This window comes from Pinus tabuliformis, chromosome 8 (genome assembly GCF_031772625.1).
Source record: "Pinus tabuliformis cultivar Carrire ecotype Pingquan chromosome 8, CPIR1, whole genome shotgun sequence".
NCBI lineage: Eukaryota > Viridiplantae > Streptophyta > Pinopsida > Pinales > Pinaceae > Pinus > Pinus tabuliformis.
In genome coordinates this window covers 316,107,299-316,126,930 of record NC_142294.1, presented here as the reverse complement: position 1 = coordinate 316,126,930, position 19,632 = coordinate 316,107,299, and the positions used below count along the sequence as shown (strand labels likewise).

At 36.5% G+C, this 19,632-nt stretch overlaps 1 protein-coding gene across 1 annotated transcript; it reads right to left on the bottom strand.

The window, feature by feature from the left end:
- Nucleotides 1–6,952: 6,952 nt before the first annotated feature.
- LOC149235405 (ribosomal RNA small subunit methyltransferase, mitochondrial-like) lies at nt 6,953–14,426 on the bottom strand. The gene is made up of 4 exons (XM_089368539.1): nt 14,333–14,426; nt 9,491–9,741; nt 8,016–8,419; nt 6,953–7,028 (listed from the first exon to the last, which is right to left on the bottom strand). Exons 1-4 carry the CDS (start codon nt 14,424–14,426, stop codon nt 6,953–6,955), a joined length of 825 nt encoding a protein of 274 aa, XP_089224665.1.
- Nucleotides 14,427–19,632: the final 5,206 nt, after the last annotated feature.

The window sequence follows — 19,632 nt, the reverse complement described above, 5'->3', positions numbered from 1 at the left end:
TCGTATCACCAAGAACACCATAATCAGCAGAGATGTTTTGTTCAAAGAATAAGAGTCATGGATTGGGACTATAGACAAAACAATTGATTCATAAGCACCATTAATGGAAGAGGATGCAACAGAGAAGGAGCAACAAGAATCACAGGTGAAGACACCAAACAAAGTCATGCCAACAATGACTCCAAGATTTTTTGAGTAGCATGGATCTTCAAGCAGAACAATAGATTGGAATTCTCCTAGAAGTCAATCAGGTGATTGATAGTTTATTTATATGTGGATGACATGATTTATACCGGTGATCTCGAGTTAGATGAATTTAAAGAAGCCATGATGAAAGAATCTAAGATGACAGATCTTAGTCTCATGAAATAGTTTCTTGGCATAGAAGTTGAGCAATCTAAAAAAGGAATTTTTATTTGCCAAAATAAATATGTTAGAGATTTGCTAAAAAGATTTAGGATGGAGATTTGTGAACTTGTCCCTACACCAATTGCAACAGGTACAAAATGAAATAAGGATGATGAAGGATCATATGTCAATCCAACTCTATTCAAAATATTGGTTGGAAGCCTCATGTGTCTGACAACTACAAGAACAGATATGATGCAAGGAGTGAGTTTGATTTCCAGATTTATGGAGACTCCAAAAGACACACATTAGAGAGCAGGGAAAATAATTCTGAGATAGATATCAAGAACTAGAGATTGTGGCATAAGGTATGCAAGCACATATAAGAAGTATTTTGTTGGATATATAAATAATGATTTTTCATACAATGTGGATGACAGGAAGAACACTTCTAGTTATGTTTTCCATCTTGGTTCAGGTGTGATTTCATGGGCATCTAAGAAGCAGCTTATTGGAACACTTTCATCAGTAGAAGCATAATATGTAGCAGCAAAATCACCAACATGTCAAGCGGTATGGTTAAGAAGAGTGTTGGATGGACTAAAGTAGAAATAACAAGGATCAACAACAATATATTGGGACAACACCTCACCCATTTCACCATCCAAGAATAGTGGTTTTCATCAAAAGAGAAAGCATATTGATACTAGATATCATTTTATTAGAGAACTTGTGAGCAATGTAAAAGTCCACTTGAAGCCTTGTAAATTGAGTGATCAGTTGGCTGATATATTTACTAAGCCATTAGCAAAAGATGTGTTTGAGTTTCCCAAAAGAAACATGGGTGTTGTAAGCCTACGAGACATAGAACAACAAGCATGTTTGAGTTGTCATGAGTCATATCTTAGTTTAGCGGTCGTAATTAAGGGGTAGTGTTAAAATAACTAATTATTCCCACATGGAGAGTTGGCTAAAATTAGAGAGTCAATTAAGTGAGTTCAGTTCAGTCAAGTTTAGTCAAGTTGATTTAAGTCATATTTTGAGTAGAGTCAAATTTAGTGTGTGGTTGCATGTCAAGTTATTTTAGGTAATTTGCTAGTTGAAATTTTAAATACCCCTCACCAGGTTCATTGTAATCATCAATTTTTTTTGTGATCAATAGAAGAGCTACAACTAGTGTGTTATTGTGTGTGTGAAATATTTGTGTTATTATGTGCGCATCCTCCTCTACCTTTCCAACAATGCTGACATAATACTAGAAACCTTTTCAGGAAAAAATAGGTTTAATTTAATCTAGTTTTGCTATGAGTATGATTTCATTTTCATTAAAACTTGTATATCAACGTCTAAATAAATGATTTTATGATGTATAAACTACAAAACAACTTGAAGACTAGAATTAGGGTTTTATCTAGAGGACTAAACACGTCCATAAATTGTATGGTTCACAGGCATAATTAGGAAACCATATTTTTATTCTATCCATCCATATATAGGTTATTTAATGGGTTTTTTTTAAGATTTGCACCCATGGCACTAATTGAATAGGAAGCTAGATTAAACATTTCTTGGAAAATGCATTACTTCTAGATAGTTTAAAATTGTAGGGGATATAGTTTTGGTGCATATATAGTTTTGGATAAAACCTTTGTAAACTTCTGACATTTTATACGTTCTCTACATTTTATTTCACTGATTCAGTGTAGTGTCATCCAGGGAGGATGTAGGCTTCAAATTAACGAAGGCTTACTCCGGAATTATTACTGGAACTCCAGAATGATTAACACATGCATTATTATGTCACTATATCGCATGGACATATAGGATCCATTTTTCACACCTGCGTTATCATATCACTACATCGCGTTGACATATAGGATCATTTTTCATGTGGCCGACATCTGCGCTTTGCATGATCCAATTTTTAAGGGTGGATGTCATCCCCATGAGACAATGGACTCCAATTTTCGGGACGAAATTATGTAGCGAGGCACCCCTATCTTAAATGTTTTGCAAAACAAGATTCTTTACATGCTTGGAGTACCTACAAATAACACAGAGTTTTATATATTTCAATCTTGGCTTGCATTATGTTTTCAAAAGAACACTGAGTCTCCTTGAGTGCCCTAGGTTATTACCCATTAATAATGTAGGTTTTATTTTTTAATTAAAATTTTTATAATTTTATATTTATTTTTTTTCTTTCAGTATTAAAAAGCATTATATTAATCAAAATGTGAGAAATAACATATAGAGGGGATAGCAGCATACAGATATATAAATTTTTTTAAGATTTTATATCTGTATAAATTAGTGTTGTGGGGGAGCGCCCCCTCCCTCGATCACACTCCCAATCTACGCTCCTAATAGGAGCGGGTCAGGAGCGCGCTCTCGGGAAAAAATTTCCACTCCTTGCCAATTTCAAGACCGATCCTTGGAGCGTCGCTCCCAGCAGGTGAGCTATGTGGAAAAAAAAATCACGCAGGAAAAAAAATTTCGTCGAAGAAAGAAAAGAGATGGTTGGAAAAATTAAAGGGAGGGCAGGGAAGAAAGGGAGGGAGGGAGGGGATATAAATAAACCCTCCCTCAAATGAATTCATTATTTTAGAAATGAGATTGAGAGTGAGAGCAAGGAGCAAGAAAGGAGCAAGGAAAGAGCAAGGAGCAAGGACTTGGAAGGGGAGATTGGAGGCCGAAGAGGTAGGCTCTATTCTAGAATTTTTTTTTAATGTTCGTAACTTCATTCCTAAATAAATAAATAAATATTTTTCTCCCATTCCATTTTTTTGCAGATTTAAAACATCATGGTTATATTTCGTGGCATTTTCTTCTTCTTGGTTCCTTTCGTGATTATTATGGTGTTGGAGAGTAGAAAAAGGAGGGTTGAAAATGAAGAAGGGGATGAAGAAGTAGGTCATAGTGGAATTGATGAAAACCCCAGAGAGGAGGAGCTAGAGGAGAGTGAGCATGACTCTCAAAAAAATAAACAAGACCAAACTCCATTGTGGAAATATGTTAATAGGCCTGAAGCAGGGAAAGGGGGTGGAACCACTAAATTTCGTTGACCCCATTGCAACAATATTTACATAGGTTCATACACCCATGTTAGAAAGCACCTCTATGGGAAAAGGCCATGGGATGGGGATAAACAAATAGGAATCCAAACTTGTACATGTGCGTAGGTAGTAGATAGAGCCAAATACATAAGGGAAGAGGAGGAAGCCCAATACAAATCTAAAAAATTAAAAGGTTTCTTTGAATGAAGCTCACAATCACATGCACAAAGAAATCCTTCAACATCCTCCCAAGGCAGTGGATATGGAGGCACACCAAGTTTAAGGCATAGAAGCATATCATATTTCCTTGATGAAGGGTGTAGGAATGATGTGGATTCAAAAGTTTATAGGTTTCTCTATGAAAGTGGTATACCATTCAATGTTCTTCACTCACCTTATTGGCATGAAATGGTTTCTGCCATAAATGATGCTCCTAAAGGATACAAGAGCCCTGGGTATGACAAGGCTAGAACCATTGGAATTGATCATGAAAAAGAAAAAATATTACATTCTTTGAGTAGAATGACAAGTTCTTGGACTTACCATGGGGTGTCCATTGTATCTGATGGATGGACAAATGTAAAAGGCAAGCCATTGATAAGTGTTCTTATTGTGTCTGTTAGTGGTGCCATCTTTCTTTCAGCATATGATTACTTAGACAAGTTCAAGACCTGCATCAACATTGCAGAACCATTACTTGAAACAACTGACCATATTGGACCATACAATGTCATCCAAGTCATCACTGATAATTCTCCTTATTGTAGGGAAATGAGAGCAATTATTGAGGATAAATACCCCAACATATTTTGGTTTGGGTGTTTGGTTCACACAATGAACCTTTTGATGCATGATATTGTTAAGAAAAAAATGAACAATACAAATGGATTGGAGATTTGTACAAGAGAGGCAAAGAAATGATAAAATCTATTACAAATCATAGCGATACCCATGGCCTTTTCCGCAGTCACTCAAGATTAGAGTTGTTGAAGATTGCAAGGGCTAGATTTGGTAGCTATTACCTCACCGTCAGACGCCTTTTAAAGGTAAGAGAGTCATTGGCTAGCATGGTATCAAGTCCACACTAACAGGTATTAAAGGAAAGGGCTACAAAGACTGCTGATAGGCAAGGTTTTGAACAGGCGGAGGAGACCGCTCTTGATGGTATGTTTTGGGCACGTGTGAGGCAAGTATTGGATTTCACCAATCCCGTTTATCACATGTTTCGGTTTGCAGATACAGACAAACTAGTGATTGGCGAGGTGTATGAGCAGATGGATACCATGTTGGGGCAAATAAAAGATATTGTTCATAAAATGATCCCAACTTGTATACACTGATTCATGATTGTGTGTGTATATGGTGGGATAAACTTAATGTTCCACTACATGCCTTGGCATATATCCTTACACCAATATACTACTCTGCATCTTGGTTGGAACAACTTGCACCAAGGGATGAGGTTAGGGTCAAACCCCATATAGATGAAGAGGTATCTACAAGATATTTACAAGCATTAGACAAGTTGATACCTGACAGGGAGGAATGTGCTAGTTTGCGTCTTGAATTAAGTAGATACTTCAGTTGCACTAGTTTCTTTGGTACCTTCCATGCAATGGAAGATAGAGACTGATCCAGGAGGATCTCAAGACACCTAGGGGCTGGATAAGGGCTCGAAATTCAAAATGGCAGAAAGGAGAATATGATGGCATCAGTTGAGAGGGCTCGTCTTCTTGATCGCGGTGGCACGAATGATTTGTCAATCCGAGCACGTATGCAAAAGATAGAGCTCTTCAAAGATTGGTATGGCAGAGGAAAAATGGGGCCCATAGTGCACCACATGACATCCCATTCAGCACGTGGGACCCGCATGGCAGCTATCAAACACTGACACATGACAGCCCTTCATTAGCCTCCTAAACCTACACAAGAAGTATTTGGTTAACTACAATTTTTATATAGTTATCTAATTAACTATATCAAAAAATCAAATCAAGTAAGATATAACCAAAATCCAAACAAAACATAATATGGTTATATTATATACCATATAAAACAAGAAAGGTTAATCCAACGTATTGATAAAGTATGGGAAGCCAACGTATTGGGAGGAATACGTGGCACACATGGATACAAAACTTTAATACCATATAACATATATGGTAAGATTGGTTAAAACAAAATAAACCAACGTGGAGGTGGTTATAATAAAACCAAACATTATTGGCAATCCATATAAAGCCATCCCAACCAGTGATCAAATTTGAAGGGCAGGTCTTAATTTCATTTAGAAGGGCACATATTCAGGTCGCACTTCTATAATGAAACGCATAAAAAAAAAGAGCAATTCAATTGACAACAGTAAATTATTTTCAAATTTCTTTTTATTTTTTCACACGAAAATGGTGGAACAATAACCCCATGGATGTTGTATATAAGGCAGGTCTGATATGAGCCACAACTAATATATCGAATGCATTTACCATTAATGGATAAAAAGGAGACCTATATTCCTGCTCCAGTTTAGATAAGGATTAATTTTGTAGGAAATTTTTGTGACCAAAACGTTCAAGCTAATATACAAGTAGCTCAATCAAATTTAAGTTTATTGCATGAACGAAAAAATTTAGTAAAATTCTAAACAGGTTTAGGATTCAACAAACGAATGTACAAATGTGTATATGTTTTTGGTATCTCCTTTTTTAATATGAAAACATACCAGGAATTGGGAATCCGCAAACAAATCAAATCCGGTATGTTAGGAAGCTTGTTGAATGCGCTCCTCTCCAAGCATAAATCGTGCTTAAACCTTGCTTGAAAGTCGTTTGCTGAATGATGAATCTATGCTCCTCTCCAACTTAAATCGTCATCAAACCTTGCTTTAGGCAACCTTCAAGCACAACCCAGTGAAATTACAGACCTAATACATGACCCATATTGACATCTAGTCGCTCTCAATTGAAACTACCAAATGTGATGGTATCAAGGGGTAGTTGTGACATAATAATTAATAAGAACTTCTATCATATGCACAATTAAAAAAAACAACTCGAAAAGAAACTGTTGTTTTTGAAATGGGAACAACTGCCAAATGTAATGGTATCAAAAGGTAATTGTGACATAATAATTAACTAGCATTTGCATCAGATGTTGCAAAGGAAACGCCGCAAGGCATAAATTGAAGAACACAAATACAACACAAGATTACTTTGATAAATAATAAAAATATATTGACCACTCAAATCAATGCCCCCATTAACTGGAACCACTTAGTAGACATATCTATCAACATTAGGATTATACACAATGATCAAGAAATTTCCCATATACAAACAACACCTTCCACAACAACCTTTTGTCACGTCCACATTTTAAAAAGTGCCTTGGAACATGATTGGAATCTCCCATATTGTCTTTTTCATTATGCAGATAAATCTTCCCTGTTGCTATTTTCATCATGAATATTGTTAGTTCATTGTTGTAAAGTGTTAGTGTGTTAAAATATACAAACAGCACGTTCCACAACAACCTTTTGTCACATCCACATTTTAAAAAATGCCTTGGAACGTGATTGGAATCTCCCATATTGCCTTTTTCATTACGCAGAAAATCCTTCGATCAAGTCTTGTGTAATGTGCAAGACTAATCTTTGTGGGGAAGTCACCATTGTACACTATGATCCTTTAGAGCCTTTCACGATTTTAGACTCTCTTTCAAAATGTTGGTATTTATATCGGGGCCTACCTTCTAAAGAGTGGTTGTTACCGACGAAGTCACAGATGAGGCTTTATTTAATGAGCAAGGAATATTTTCCCTCGTACTCCAACTTTAGAGTACAAGACACTAAAAAAATTATGCAGCTGAAAGTGATCCATCTTCAAGATATTTTTCCTGTCAATTACGAACAAAATGTTTAAAACCTCAGTTCTGCGAAGAACTCTGTTATGCTGGAATGTAAGAGTTTGCCTTGTATTTGACAAGAGCTTGAGGAAAACTTCGCAGAGGAAATCGTTCAATAGGAGGGTTTCCTTTTCCCTTTTTCAGTTATATCTGTGATCATGAGTTTCCATTAACCCACAAGTTTCTTCGGATCAAGGTCTGATCCGTGAGTATTGAAAACTGTTTTCAGCACAAATTCACCTTAACATAAGCAGGTTTCAGTCTTTTAACATACATCTCATAAGTCGTGACTAATGAGACAACCGACTAGGCTAAACTGCTGAAACCTATGTGATTCCATTCTAACTAACTTGAATGCATGCTGAGACGAATTGATTCAAGGTAAAATATTTGCAAAAACAATAGTTCCCAGAAGAAAAGGTTTCAAACATGTTGAAGAAAATAAATATGAAGAGATCGAAAAAACATAACTAATTCATATTGAAACACCTGTCTGCTTAAAGTATTGCTTGCAAAGAAAAACCGAAGATGATTCGTCCTTTTAACTGAAAAGGAAAAATTCCTCCATTTGCTCATACAATGCAAATGTACCTATACTGTTTGTTGAGAAATTGCTGCCATCCATGCTCTAAATGCCTTTAAAGAAGGTAATCTTGGGGAGCAAATAAACAATAGCAGGGATATATGCCTTCAAGATTAAAATTGATGAACAGGAAGATTGCACCGAGAGTCTTATTCTTTCTGGTGAAACACATCAGAGTGAATCTATTCCATTCACTCAAGTCGACTGGAGGAGGCCATGCCCTTGGTTCGATTCTCACAACAGAAGAATCCACTTTAGGGCATGGCGTAAAATGCCTCTTGCTCACATCCATAAGGAGCTTGGTACTAGCCAAAAGATCCACATTGACAGCCAGGCGATTGAAAAGGGAATCACCAGGCTTTGCCACGAGGCGGTGGCCAAATTCCTTCTGAAGCATGAGGGTGGCACTTCGAAACTTGGGCATGGTGGACAAAAGCTTGAAGATGAGCGGAGATGATATCTGGTAAGGTATATTGGCTACACATATGTCAAAAGTTGGCAAGTCTGTTCGTAGTATGTCCCCTCGCACCAACTGTCCATAACAGAAAAGAAAAAGGAGATAGTCATATTAGGGAAGAGCAACTTTGATTTATCGTAATCCCAAAAATTAATAAGGTATCACCAAAGACAACAATCACAAGGAACAAAAAAGGAATTGCAAGAGACAATTACGAAGACATCACAAGGGAACCTGCAAAGCACATAGCTTAGGCTAACCTTGCAGTAAACAGAATCTCTTTCCAGTGCATTTTCCTTGTAAATCTGGCAGAAATTTTGCCAGAATCTTGGAATTACAGGTTTGAATTGCATAAATTTAATACTGAGGTGCCCAATTGGACATAAGGGGGTAGGGAATCCATCTACAACATCAAATTTGCAAAAAGAAGAAGTGTTTTATTGCCAAAATTGGCATTTTTCATTGCCAGACAGAAAGTGCAGTACGTTACAAGATTATGGCTTCCCAAAGCACACAGGTACTTCTAAGCATCATTAGATTGGAGAAAGGTAGTAACTGAAGAAAAGAAGGCTGCTATCACATAAGCATGAGGACTTCACCCCATAGCCAGTTTTCATCGCATAGGCATGAGAAATTCACCCTAAACCCAATTTTCAGATTGGCAAAGATTTGAAAAAGTTTTAATGTATGTGGTATTTCACAAATAAACCTTCTTCAGTATTGTTGTCAATGTAGGATTTTTTTTTGGTTGATGTTTCCAGTTTACAAATGCAGCAAGCGCACGCTTCTCCATTATGGGATTATCACGATGAACTGAAGTCAGGTCATGCAGAAAGCATGCCCATTTCCATTATGTGAATATCACAACGAACTATAGCAGGCTGACAACAGATATTCGAAAACATATGTCTCAGTGATTGTGGCAGAAGATCTACACCTTGCCCCATCCACATGGAGCCGGAGCCTGAGCCGCTGCTTACACAGGTGCATAGAAGCAACAGCTCATGAAGGGAAAACATGTCTCTGAGGATTTGAAACTTGGGGTGGGCATGAAGAGTCACAATCCATGTGGAATTGACATATTGTTAATGAGGTAAATAAGGTGAATGAATGTAAAAACAAGATGCAAAGGAAATTGGAACTCACCTCCAATCTCTGAGCCATTTCGGTCCCCTTTATGCGTTTGTGAACTACTTCGATCATCCGGGGATCGATCTCGACTGCGATGACTCTGTGGGCGGCCTGCAGCAACTCTAGGGTTAGATTTCCAGTACCCGGGCCGATTTCCAGGACGGTATCGCTTTCTCTCATGTCCGCTTTCTCAACGATGGACTTGAGAACACCGGGATTTGTGAGAATGTGGGATTTGTGAGAATGTGCTGCCTGCTCAGTACAGCCTTGGGATCAATCAACTCCACCCACAGACAGTACAAGAAAAGCCCGCCAATAGGGTTAGTGGGACGCATGTAGCACTAGAGAGCCCAGTTCAGCTGCCCTGATGAAACTATTCGATCCGCCAAATGAAACGCCCAAATCGTTTGGGCAACCCTTTTGAATCAACGATCAACGACTGAAATTGTTGCAATCGTCTAACATATAATCGTGTGGCTTACACGATGACAGGTAAGCAGAGAGGGAAGTAGATTTCAGAGGGAAACGCCTTACGGTGTAAAAACGCCTTACGGCGTAATAAGAACTTGCATCATATGCACAATTAGAAAAAACAACTCAAAAGGAAACTGTTGTTTTTCAAATGGGAGTTTCTAAAATGGGACTTAAGTTTTAACATGAAAAGAAATTTACAAATTCAGCATTCCTAAAATTCTAATTTTTTCATTCCTAAAATTCTAATTTTAGGAAAAATGAAATTTAAAGAAAAATTGACAATTTGACAACACTTCTTAAAAAATTTTAAGATATTATTCCAATTTTTTTTTTAAATGACAAAAATCAATTTTTAAATTTTTTTTGACTGGTAAAATTTTCTTCTTACTTCTCTGACTTGCCAGAGACCCTTTGAAGGGCTCTGACGTGTTCAATTTTGATCCCTGATCCCAACGAAGATTAGGGAAGAAGTAACGACCAACGTATATGGTAAAGAGATATGGCGGGTGGGGGCAGCCACGTGGTGGTCCCGCCGCCCCACATAACCAACGTATAGCCCAAACATTAATGCGTATTCCTTAGGTTGGGGTGGGTGAGTGTGGTCCCGTGAAGTACGGGCCAACTTTTATATACATATATGGAATGCAGTTTTTGATATGGTTATGTAAAAAATGGGTTATAATCCGCCCAGGTTTATTTAAACTCAATTTTTTTTTGCCATTGAAAGGGAGAGATCAACGGGCACGGATTTCGAGTCCAGGTGACGGAACGTTCAACACTGAAAAACATTGGTGGAACTTTGCTTGAGTAATGTTTTTGCACAAGGGTGATTTTGGTCCAGACTCATAATTGGACAAGTTTTATATGGATTTTGCACCTCTCGGCGACGGGAATCCATTGGTGGTGTCAGTTTCTGCAACAGAGCTCTCCAATTTTTGGGCATTTTTCAGCATGGAGGTATAATGCTCCATTTTTGTAACTGATGAATGTAACTTCTTTTGATGCCATTTTTAATGAATGAAGGCCTCCCCATTGATCGATCAGGGCCCGGAGAAACGTAGTCCAAGAGGGACGAACTCCGTTATCAAGTTCTTGTCTTCTCATGTGTTTCTTCTTCTTCTTTTTACATGTGCACATTTAAGTTTCTCTTTGGTTAAGCTACAAAATATTTATGTAATTCTTTTAATGCATTTATAAACAAAAGATAACCTATCCATGTACATGTACAAACTCTATAATGTAATTTGCTTATATATAATTATATAATTTTAGTTCGATGGGGAAGGGTTAGGAAACCCATGATCTAGGCTTCAACGGATGTAAAATGGGATTATCCTTAAGTAAAACCCCCATACGGAAATGTTAGCCATGAACCCTGCTTCCACTGATGTAAAATGGGATTTTCGCTAGATATAACTGCCGATGAAAACGGAAAATGTAGTTAGTGTGTTGTTTAAGGATATCTTTTGTAAAGTGGAGGCCTCTGTTCTTCACGGGATATAATGATTGTAAGGTGTCGTCGTTTTTATTCTCTTTTGACTGCCATGTTCTGTTCGACTGGTGTAAGCCAACCCAATGCCATCCTTTGTTCCGTTTGTTTTTCGACTTCCCTTTTCCTTTTGCTTGTTCTTCTCGTGCCATCGTTTAGGGCGATCTTTTTCTTCGCTCGCTACCTTTACGTCATAGCATAATAATAATATGATTATGCTGTTTATATATATATATATATATAAAGGACAAGCTCGGGCCGAGTGCGTGTAAAGAAGTCGTCAAAGTAGACAGACATGAAATTCTGTACTTGCTCAGGTTATGGGGTAGTATCATTACGTTATGAGATATTGTATCTCGCAACAAAAGCTTTACTGTAATATTCTTCTTTGGTAGGTGAGGAATACATCGCACTGACAAATAAAACAGACAGCTTTTGATGGCCCACAAGCTTCCATGCTTGTTTTATTTGTCAAAAATAGTAACGAAGGTTCATCTGTTCTCAAAGATAAAGATGCCCCTTATCATATTTCTGGATTTAAATAATGCTTTTGCGTGACATTTTTAGCTTTTGTTGGAAGTTGTCATTATTGCATCTGTGATTTGTCGATTATAGAAGTTTTGGTCTTGGGTTAGTTTTAGCCGTCCCCTGTCAAATTTTCAACTGCGATCGTAACATGTCTTTGAACAACTTACCTATCTTTCTCCTTGCACCTAACTCTTACGCACAGTGGTTGTTGAATAGTAATCATAAATGCCATATAGATCCATTCACAAACCCTGTTTCCAAAGATGTCTGAAGCAATTATCTTCTTTTACTTTTGTTTTTAACGTTGTGTAGATTGAAATGTGAGCAATCGTCGTAATTGCAGCATGAGATGTATGCGTGTTTGGAAATGTATAACATTTCATATTATCGGAGTAAATACGGTAAAAATAAAATATGTCATGCTTTAATACTATCACCGAAGAAAGGATGAGATATTGTAAAGCATACATTTATAAGGGTGAAATTTTAGTATGTTCCTTTTGATTATTTTAGGGCTACCTAGGTAAAAAAAGAAGTTGAAGTTCGTATTTTATTGTTTCAGAAATAATGGCGAGGGGAATAGGGATTTAGATTGTATGTTTTAGTTTAAGTAACTAATTTGGAATTAAGGCTGGGAGTTTGATTTTCAGATTTAAATAGAAATGTTTTGAATCAAGCGTTGAAAATGTTAGAATTTGAAAAATTCAATTTATTAATTATGTAAATGTTCATTTTTTTGGTGTCAGGTGTTTTGTATTATGTTAAATGAGAATTATATAGATAAAAAAAATTCTGTTATCTTTTTTTGAATTAGTAAAATAAGTTTTAAGATTGCTAAAACCTGGTATAACTAGAGCATCTTTTATATAAAAATTTATAAAAGAAGGATGGTTGTGCAAGATCTTGATATACATTTTTATGAAAAAAATGAATATTAGTGCAAGCAAGAAGCTATCCAGTCATAACAATTATTTGGCCCAATTTACACTCGCTGATCACTACCCTCATCTCACAAGAAGGAAATATTGACCCATTTTATGAGCTAGAATAGTCAACTTGCTAGTTCTTCCTCATCTCTGTTAATCTCATAGAATTCTTTTCCTAAAATGTGCACCTCCTTATGCCCTTTGCGTTAGCTTCATGTCATGATTGATGGGAGCCAATGCAATATTCCTGGGAACCACAACCCTCTTCCATATGAATTAACATCATATTAAAGTGTTGAGCAATGTTGGCTACTAGACATCCTCCTGGAAGGACATGTAGTATATATATTTAAGAGATGATTACTAAAAAGATAATGTTCATAAATATAGATTGAAAATTATATAATTAAAATTAAAATTTTAAACATCATATTAAAGTGTTGAGCAATGTTGGCTAGTAGATATCTTCCTTGAAATACATGTAATATATATATATATTTAAGAGATGATTACTAAAAAGATAATGTTCATAAATGTAGATTGAAAATTATATAATTAAAATTAAAATTTCAAAAATTTAAAAATTTGTGATTCATATTTATATTTTTAATAAATTTATTTTAAATATTATTAATTATAAAAATGATTAAGATGATATATTCAATAATTTCAATTAATAAGTAAAAGATTGAAACCTGATCATTGAAAATAATAAATCTTTGATTTAAGGAATAATTAAGCATCAAAATATTTAAGAAATAATTAAACATCAAAATCTATATAAAATATATAGAAAACAAAAATAATCTGTTCATTATTCTAATCAATATATTTATTAGCATAGATCTTTTAAAATAAATAAAAAAAATTATATTATTTATTTTATTTTTGATATCATCAAATTCTCATCCATTTTATTTTAAATATTATCAATTTTTTAATTCCATCGCAATGTTTGTACACATTATAAAAACTGTGAAGATTGCTCTCCATCAATTAGAGTGACGTATTCCAAATTGTCGACTTTTATTTATACTTAAATATATACTCCAATATATTTGAAATATACTTTTAGTGAATGATAAATACATTTTTTATATTTAATTATTTGTTTTTTAATATATATTTCATTTTCATGTAATTTTCTTAAAAATGTAATTTATATACATTTTATATAATTAATCCTACATTTAAAAATGTGCTTTAAATCATTAAAAAATATACCTAAAAAATACTTCAATAAAGAATATTTTAATTTAATTATAATATATTTTCATCCCATATCATATTCTATACTCCTTATACATTGAGTTTTCACATCTTTTTCTTTACCGTTACATTACGCATATGGACATTATTGAAATGCTACTTTGAAGTCTATTAAAATGATTATTTTTAATAATACTTTATAGCATAATATTAGGGGAGGGACGCCATTACCTGTGCGCCGTCCCCTCCACCTGGCGGACAAGCACGTTGCAGGCACGTGGCCTCGTACGACACCACGCCAACTCAATCCGCCACCTGTTACCATGTGTGTCAAGGGTTTACACTTTATTTAACGACCATGGATCCGCTCATTTCCGCCTTTACCGCACGATGTATGCTCCGACTGTGGGTTTTCTGTTCGGGTCCGGTGTTTGTTCGAAGCCCTCCGCCGATGATGGCGCGGGAGGGCTCCATTACCTGTGCATGATGTCCGCCATGGTTGAGCTCATGTCCGCCAATTGCTGTTCAGCCTGGACCGCCGGTGGTTTAGGGTTTCCTGGGTGGTTGTTTAATTCCCGCTATTTGCCCGCCAATCTGGACCGCCGGTGGTTTAGGGTTTCCTGGGTGGTTGTTTAATTCGTGCTATTTGCTGTTTGGGGAGGAGCCAGTACCAATTTATTGGTAACTGCAAATTTCGGTGGTATTTGTGTGGTTTTTTGGGTTTTTTTCTTCTGCATTTGCTCATTTGTTAATTTTTTCCAATTGTTGTAGGTGTGGCAGGTCCGGCGATCACTGGAGAAGGTCCGCCGAATGTGTGGCGAGCTCTGGACTGATGGCTTCTATCCGGTAGGATTTTTATCCTACCAGCCATTTTCTGAAGTGTTTTTCAACACCTCTCACCGTGTGTTTCTCAACACCTCACCTCGCTTATTGGAAGTTTTGTTGTAGCTTTTCGGTGTTAAGGTCTTGTGCTTTTTTCGGTGTTAAGGTCTTGTGCTTTTTTTTGATATAATGGTAGCCCTCTGGTTTTGTTGAATGTATAATTTATTAGCTGCTTTGTTGAAGGGTTTAGGGTTTTGGATTCTAATGGCAGCTTGGTTTTGGTTGCCATCTCCAAAGCTTGCAGCTAGTGTGAGACTCCGAACATACGGAAATGATGTTGTAGCTTTTCGGTGTTAAGGTCTTGTGCTTTTTTCTGATATAATGGTAGCCCTCTGGTTTTGTTGAAGGTATAATTTATTAGCTGCTTTGTTGAAGGGTTTAGGGTTTTGGATTCTCATGTGTATATTTCTTAATAGGAATTGTAAATGCTCTTCCGAGGCCAAGATATGCTATTTTTACTACACCTCTTCGCTTATCCACCAGGAGATTGTGAGGCTTCAGGTCCCTGCCATATTATAGGCTGCCTTTCAATATTGGAGCATGAACAGAGAATGTTTCAACTGCCTTTCGAGCTTCTGTACCATTCCATATAATTTAGGCATACTTCATGAATTGTAAGACTCCTAAGCCGGTGGTGTTCTAAATCCTTCTATGAGATGTAAGGTTGTTTGCTTGTAGGAAGTTTGTCAGATTGTCTTAAGGTGGCTAAGCTGTTTTTAGGGTTCTACTGCGTCTAGTCTTGTTCTGAGGGTTTGAAGGGAGTTATACAGATAAGAAGGTATGCGGATTCCTTCCTAAGCAGGTATTGTAAGGATTCAAGGTCTAGTGTTTCATTCCAAAGATCTAGCTTCCTCAGTCCTTCTAAGCTAATGTTTATTAGCTGCTTTGTTGAAGGGTTTAGGGTTTTGGATTCTCATGTGTATATTTCTTAATAGGAATTGTAAATGCTCTTCCGAGGCCAAGATATGCTATTTTTACTACACCTCTTTGCTTATCCACCAGGAGATTGTGAGGCTTCAGGTCCCTGCCATATTATAGGCTGCCTTTCAATATTGGAGCATGAACAGAGAATGTTTCAACTGCCTTTCGAGCTTCTGTACCATTCCATATAATTTAGGCATACTTCATGAATTGTAAGACTCCTAAGCCGGTGGTGTTCTAAATCCTTCTATGAGATGTAAGGTTGTTTGCTTGTAGGAAGTTTGTCAGACTGTCTTAAGGTGGCTAAGCTGTTTCTAGGGTTCTACTGCGTCTAGTCTTGTTCTGAGGGTTTGAAGGGAGTTATACAGATGAGAAGGTATGCGGATTCCTTCCTAAGCAGGTATTGTAAGGATTCAAGGTCTAGTGTTTCATTCCAAAGATCTAGCTTCCTCAGTCCTTCTAAGTTAATGTCTCAGACCATCTTCAGATTGTCTCTGTCCTTCTTCGGAATGTTGGTTTGCTTCTTGAAGGATACTAGAGCCTATGGTGTAAGCAGCTTACGTATTATTCATATATTATGATAGCTTGTTTCTCTGTATTGGTTACTAGTAATCACAATGCATAACCTTATGGACAGTGTTCACATAATCTACATGCCTTAATTACGATAAGCTCTTGTTCCTGTATTAGTATAGCTTGATTACAGTGATATCATAACTCTTACATATTACTGATATAAGCTCAATGAAAGGATATGGAATATGAAGCGTATAGTCTAATCACTTACACGGTATCAATTGATGTACCATATATAATTGACTAAGCTTAAACTCCATATTAGTAGAAGCTGTAATACATTTATACCTATAACTATTTCACACATATGGCTCCGATTCCCATTGAATTGATTACAATGAGTACTCTTATTCAAGCATTGTGTTAGCTTCTCACTTCCATGGGACTAATCTGATGAATACCGATATAGTGCTTGCAGTAGTTTGGGTTAGGTTCCTAAAGACTATCTCCCATGTTTGCCTATGCCATTCAATTTTGTCTATCACATGCATTTTGTTCGTTTCCTTGGAACAATACTTAGCTCAATTATTTTAGAACTATATATGACTACATATTTGATTATATTAAAATCAGATTTGTTGGATTTATTTACTTATTTATGGTTGAGAATTTATTTGCAGCTCTGTGTCTTATTATCTCAGTGTTTCAGGTTTTCTTCAACAAATTTAAATAATAATTACTTCAAAAATGAAGAAAATGACTTCAAAGAGTCCAGTAGTTCCAATTGTAACTCTTTATGATCTTTGTGGAGTACATATGTTGTGTAGGCTTTAAGTTTAGTTCAGTTTTGGTTTTGAGCTATTGTTGTGTATTAACTTCTTTCTGTATTCAATAGAAGATGGATGTGTTTGAGAGTTAGGATATTTTACAGAAGTATGTGCTTGTAGGTAAGCTTACTTAGATCTAGGTTATTCTTTCAAAGTTGAAAAACTGCTTACAGTGGCCTGCTTTCTATGATACTTGTTGACTGCAATGAATAATTAGATCTAAAGCATATTGCTACGGTGACTGCATAAATACCATAAGACAATAATAATAAGCCCAAGACCACTGCACATTGACCATAAGAGACTAATAAAGTCATATGTTTTTCTGTTGGTGACTTTCCAAGTGTTTATCTAAGGTCTGGTATATGTTTTCTGATATCTGAAATATGCTTTTCGAGATCTGGTGTACTTGTTTTAGTAAGAAGAAATCAATTTGCTAAGGTTTAATATCCATAAGAAATCACTTATCAGTGTTGGGAGCATCATTTTGAAGCTAATGGTGAAGTATTAAGTGATTTATTTTGTGAAATATAGTTCATCTTTGCAGTGGAAAAAGATGCCCCAAGACATAATATGAATTGACATAACAATTTCAAAAGGGGAATAAGTATCTAAGTTATCATTGTAGCGTCTTTTGTGGACTGATATCATTTGTGCTTAACTCGCAAATAAAACTGCTTTACAACCAACCAAGCTGCTGTTGGCTTTTCAATGTAGTGAATGCATAGCACCATAATGTTGTTAGTGTTTCAAAGCAATAAAACAACCTAGGTTGTAAGCCAGAATGTTTTTGTGACAAGAAAAAGACACAATCCATCCAAAATCCACATCATAATGTGGTTACAAACAAAAACATATGACACCCCTATTCTTTATGGCCCTGAGAATCTTGAGTGCCAAAACTCCCCGAGTTACCTTCTTGAGCCAAGTAGGTTGGCCTACCTATCAAGGGTTGATTAGGAAATGGTTGATTGCTGCCATATGATTGACTCCAATTTGCAGCTTCCAACCATGGAGGTATTGAGTACCCATACCTCACATTTGCACTACTGGTCCCTGCATTAAGTGGAGGTGTGTAATGAGCATACATAGAATTGGCACCAACTCTGGTAGGAATAAGGCAAGTGGGTAAACCCTCAGTGGTATAGTGAGGCACTTGAATGTTTATGAGATCTTGGAATAATGGTGTATTATCTGCAATGGAGTCCAATGAGTTTGAAATAATTCTGGTTTCATTAGCTATTCTTGTATCATTGTCAACCATATTGATCATCCCTTGTTCCTTTTCAAGCATTTGTTGTGCCTTTCGTTTTTCCTTTTCCTGTCTTGCCATTTGCTTTTGTTGGTCCTTAATTTGCCTTGCTTTATCTCTTTCAATCTTTTCATCTGCTCGATGTTGTGCTGCAACAATCCTTGCTGCCTTCTTCTCCTTGACTAGATCCTTCTTTTTCTGTTTTAATTCTTGCATTTCAAATTTCTTTTTTTCAGACTCAACTAGCAGGTTTATATAGTCCTCTGAGGTGAGTAACTGTGAGCTTCGGCCCAGACGAAGACTACCTGGTGCACCTTGCTTTTTTTTCATTGATACTCTCTGTACTGGTAGCTTTAGGAATCGTCCAAGTGTCTTCTCCACCCCTCCCACCTGCATGTCATTGCTTGGTACTTCCCTTCCAGTTTCTGTTGGAACTGATCGAACTATATCATTATCTTCATTTGATGCCTCATTATGTCCTTCATCTTCTTCCATTGATATATTGTCCACAAAAAAATGAACAATTTCACTGTTCAATTCTGCTGGTTGTGAGGGCATGTTCATGCTTTCTTCATTGGTTGCTGAGACACTATGTGCATTCATATTGATCATTGCTTCTGCTAGCCATGAAGGTGGGGTTACTTGGCTTGGCAATGTCAATTGGTCATTGTCAACTGCATGTTCAGCAATAACATTAACAATATCAACAACAGGAATTTCATGTTCTTGAGTTGGTGGAACAATCTCCATGTTACTGCGAATTTGTTCATTGTTATATTGTGTTTCACATACAGTTTCATCATCTTTAGCATATAAGTGTCCTTGAGACAAGGAAATCATATTACCAGCTGCAACAACATCATCTTGGTCATCTACTTCTTGCACTTCAACACCTGTTTGGGCATTCCCTTCTTCCTAACCATCCACATGAAACGCTTGGCTACAACCAGTATCATGCATGAGAGCATCATAGTTCAGTGGCCAGATTCCTGTCCTCCTAAAGCCAGCCTTGATATTTGATGGTGTCAAAGCCCTTTTAAAAGCTTTACATGCAAGCTCTGCTAGCTCAAACCTTTTCACCTCAACCCCTGGATTCTTTGCCATCCATGCAGCACGCTCCGACCTGAAATAGT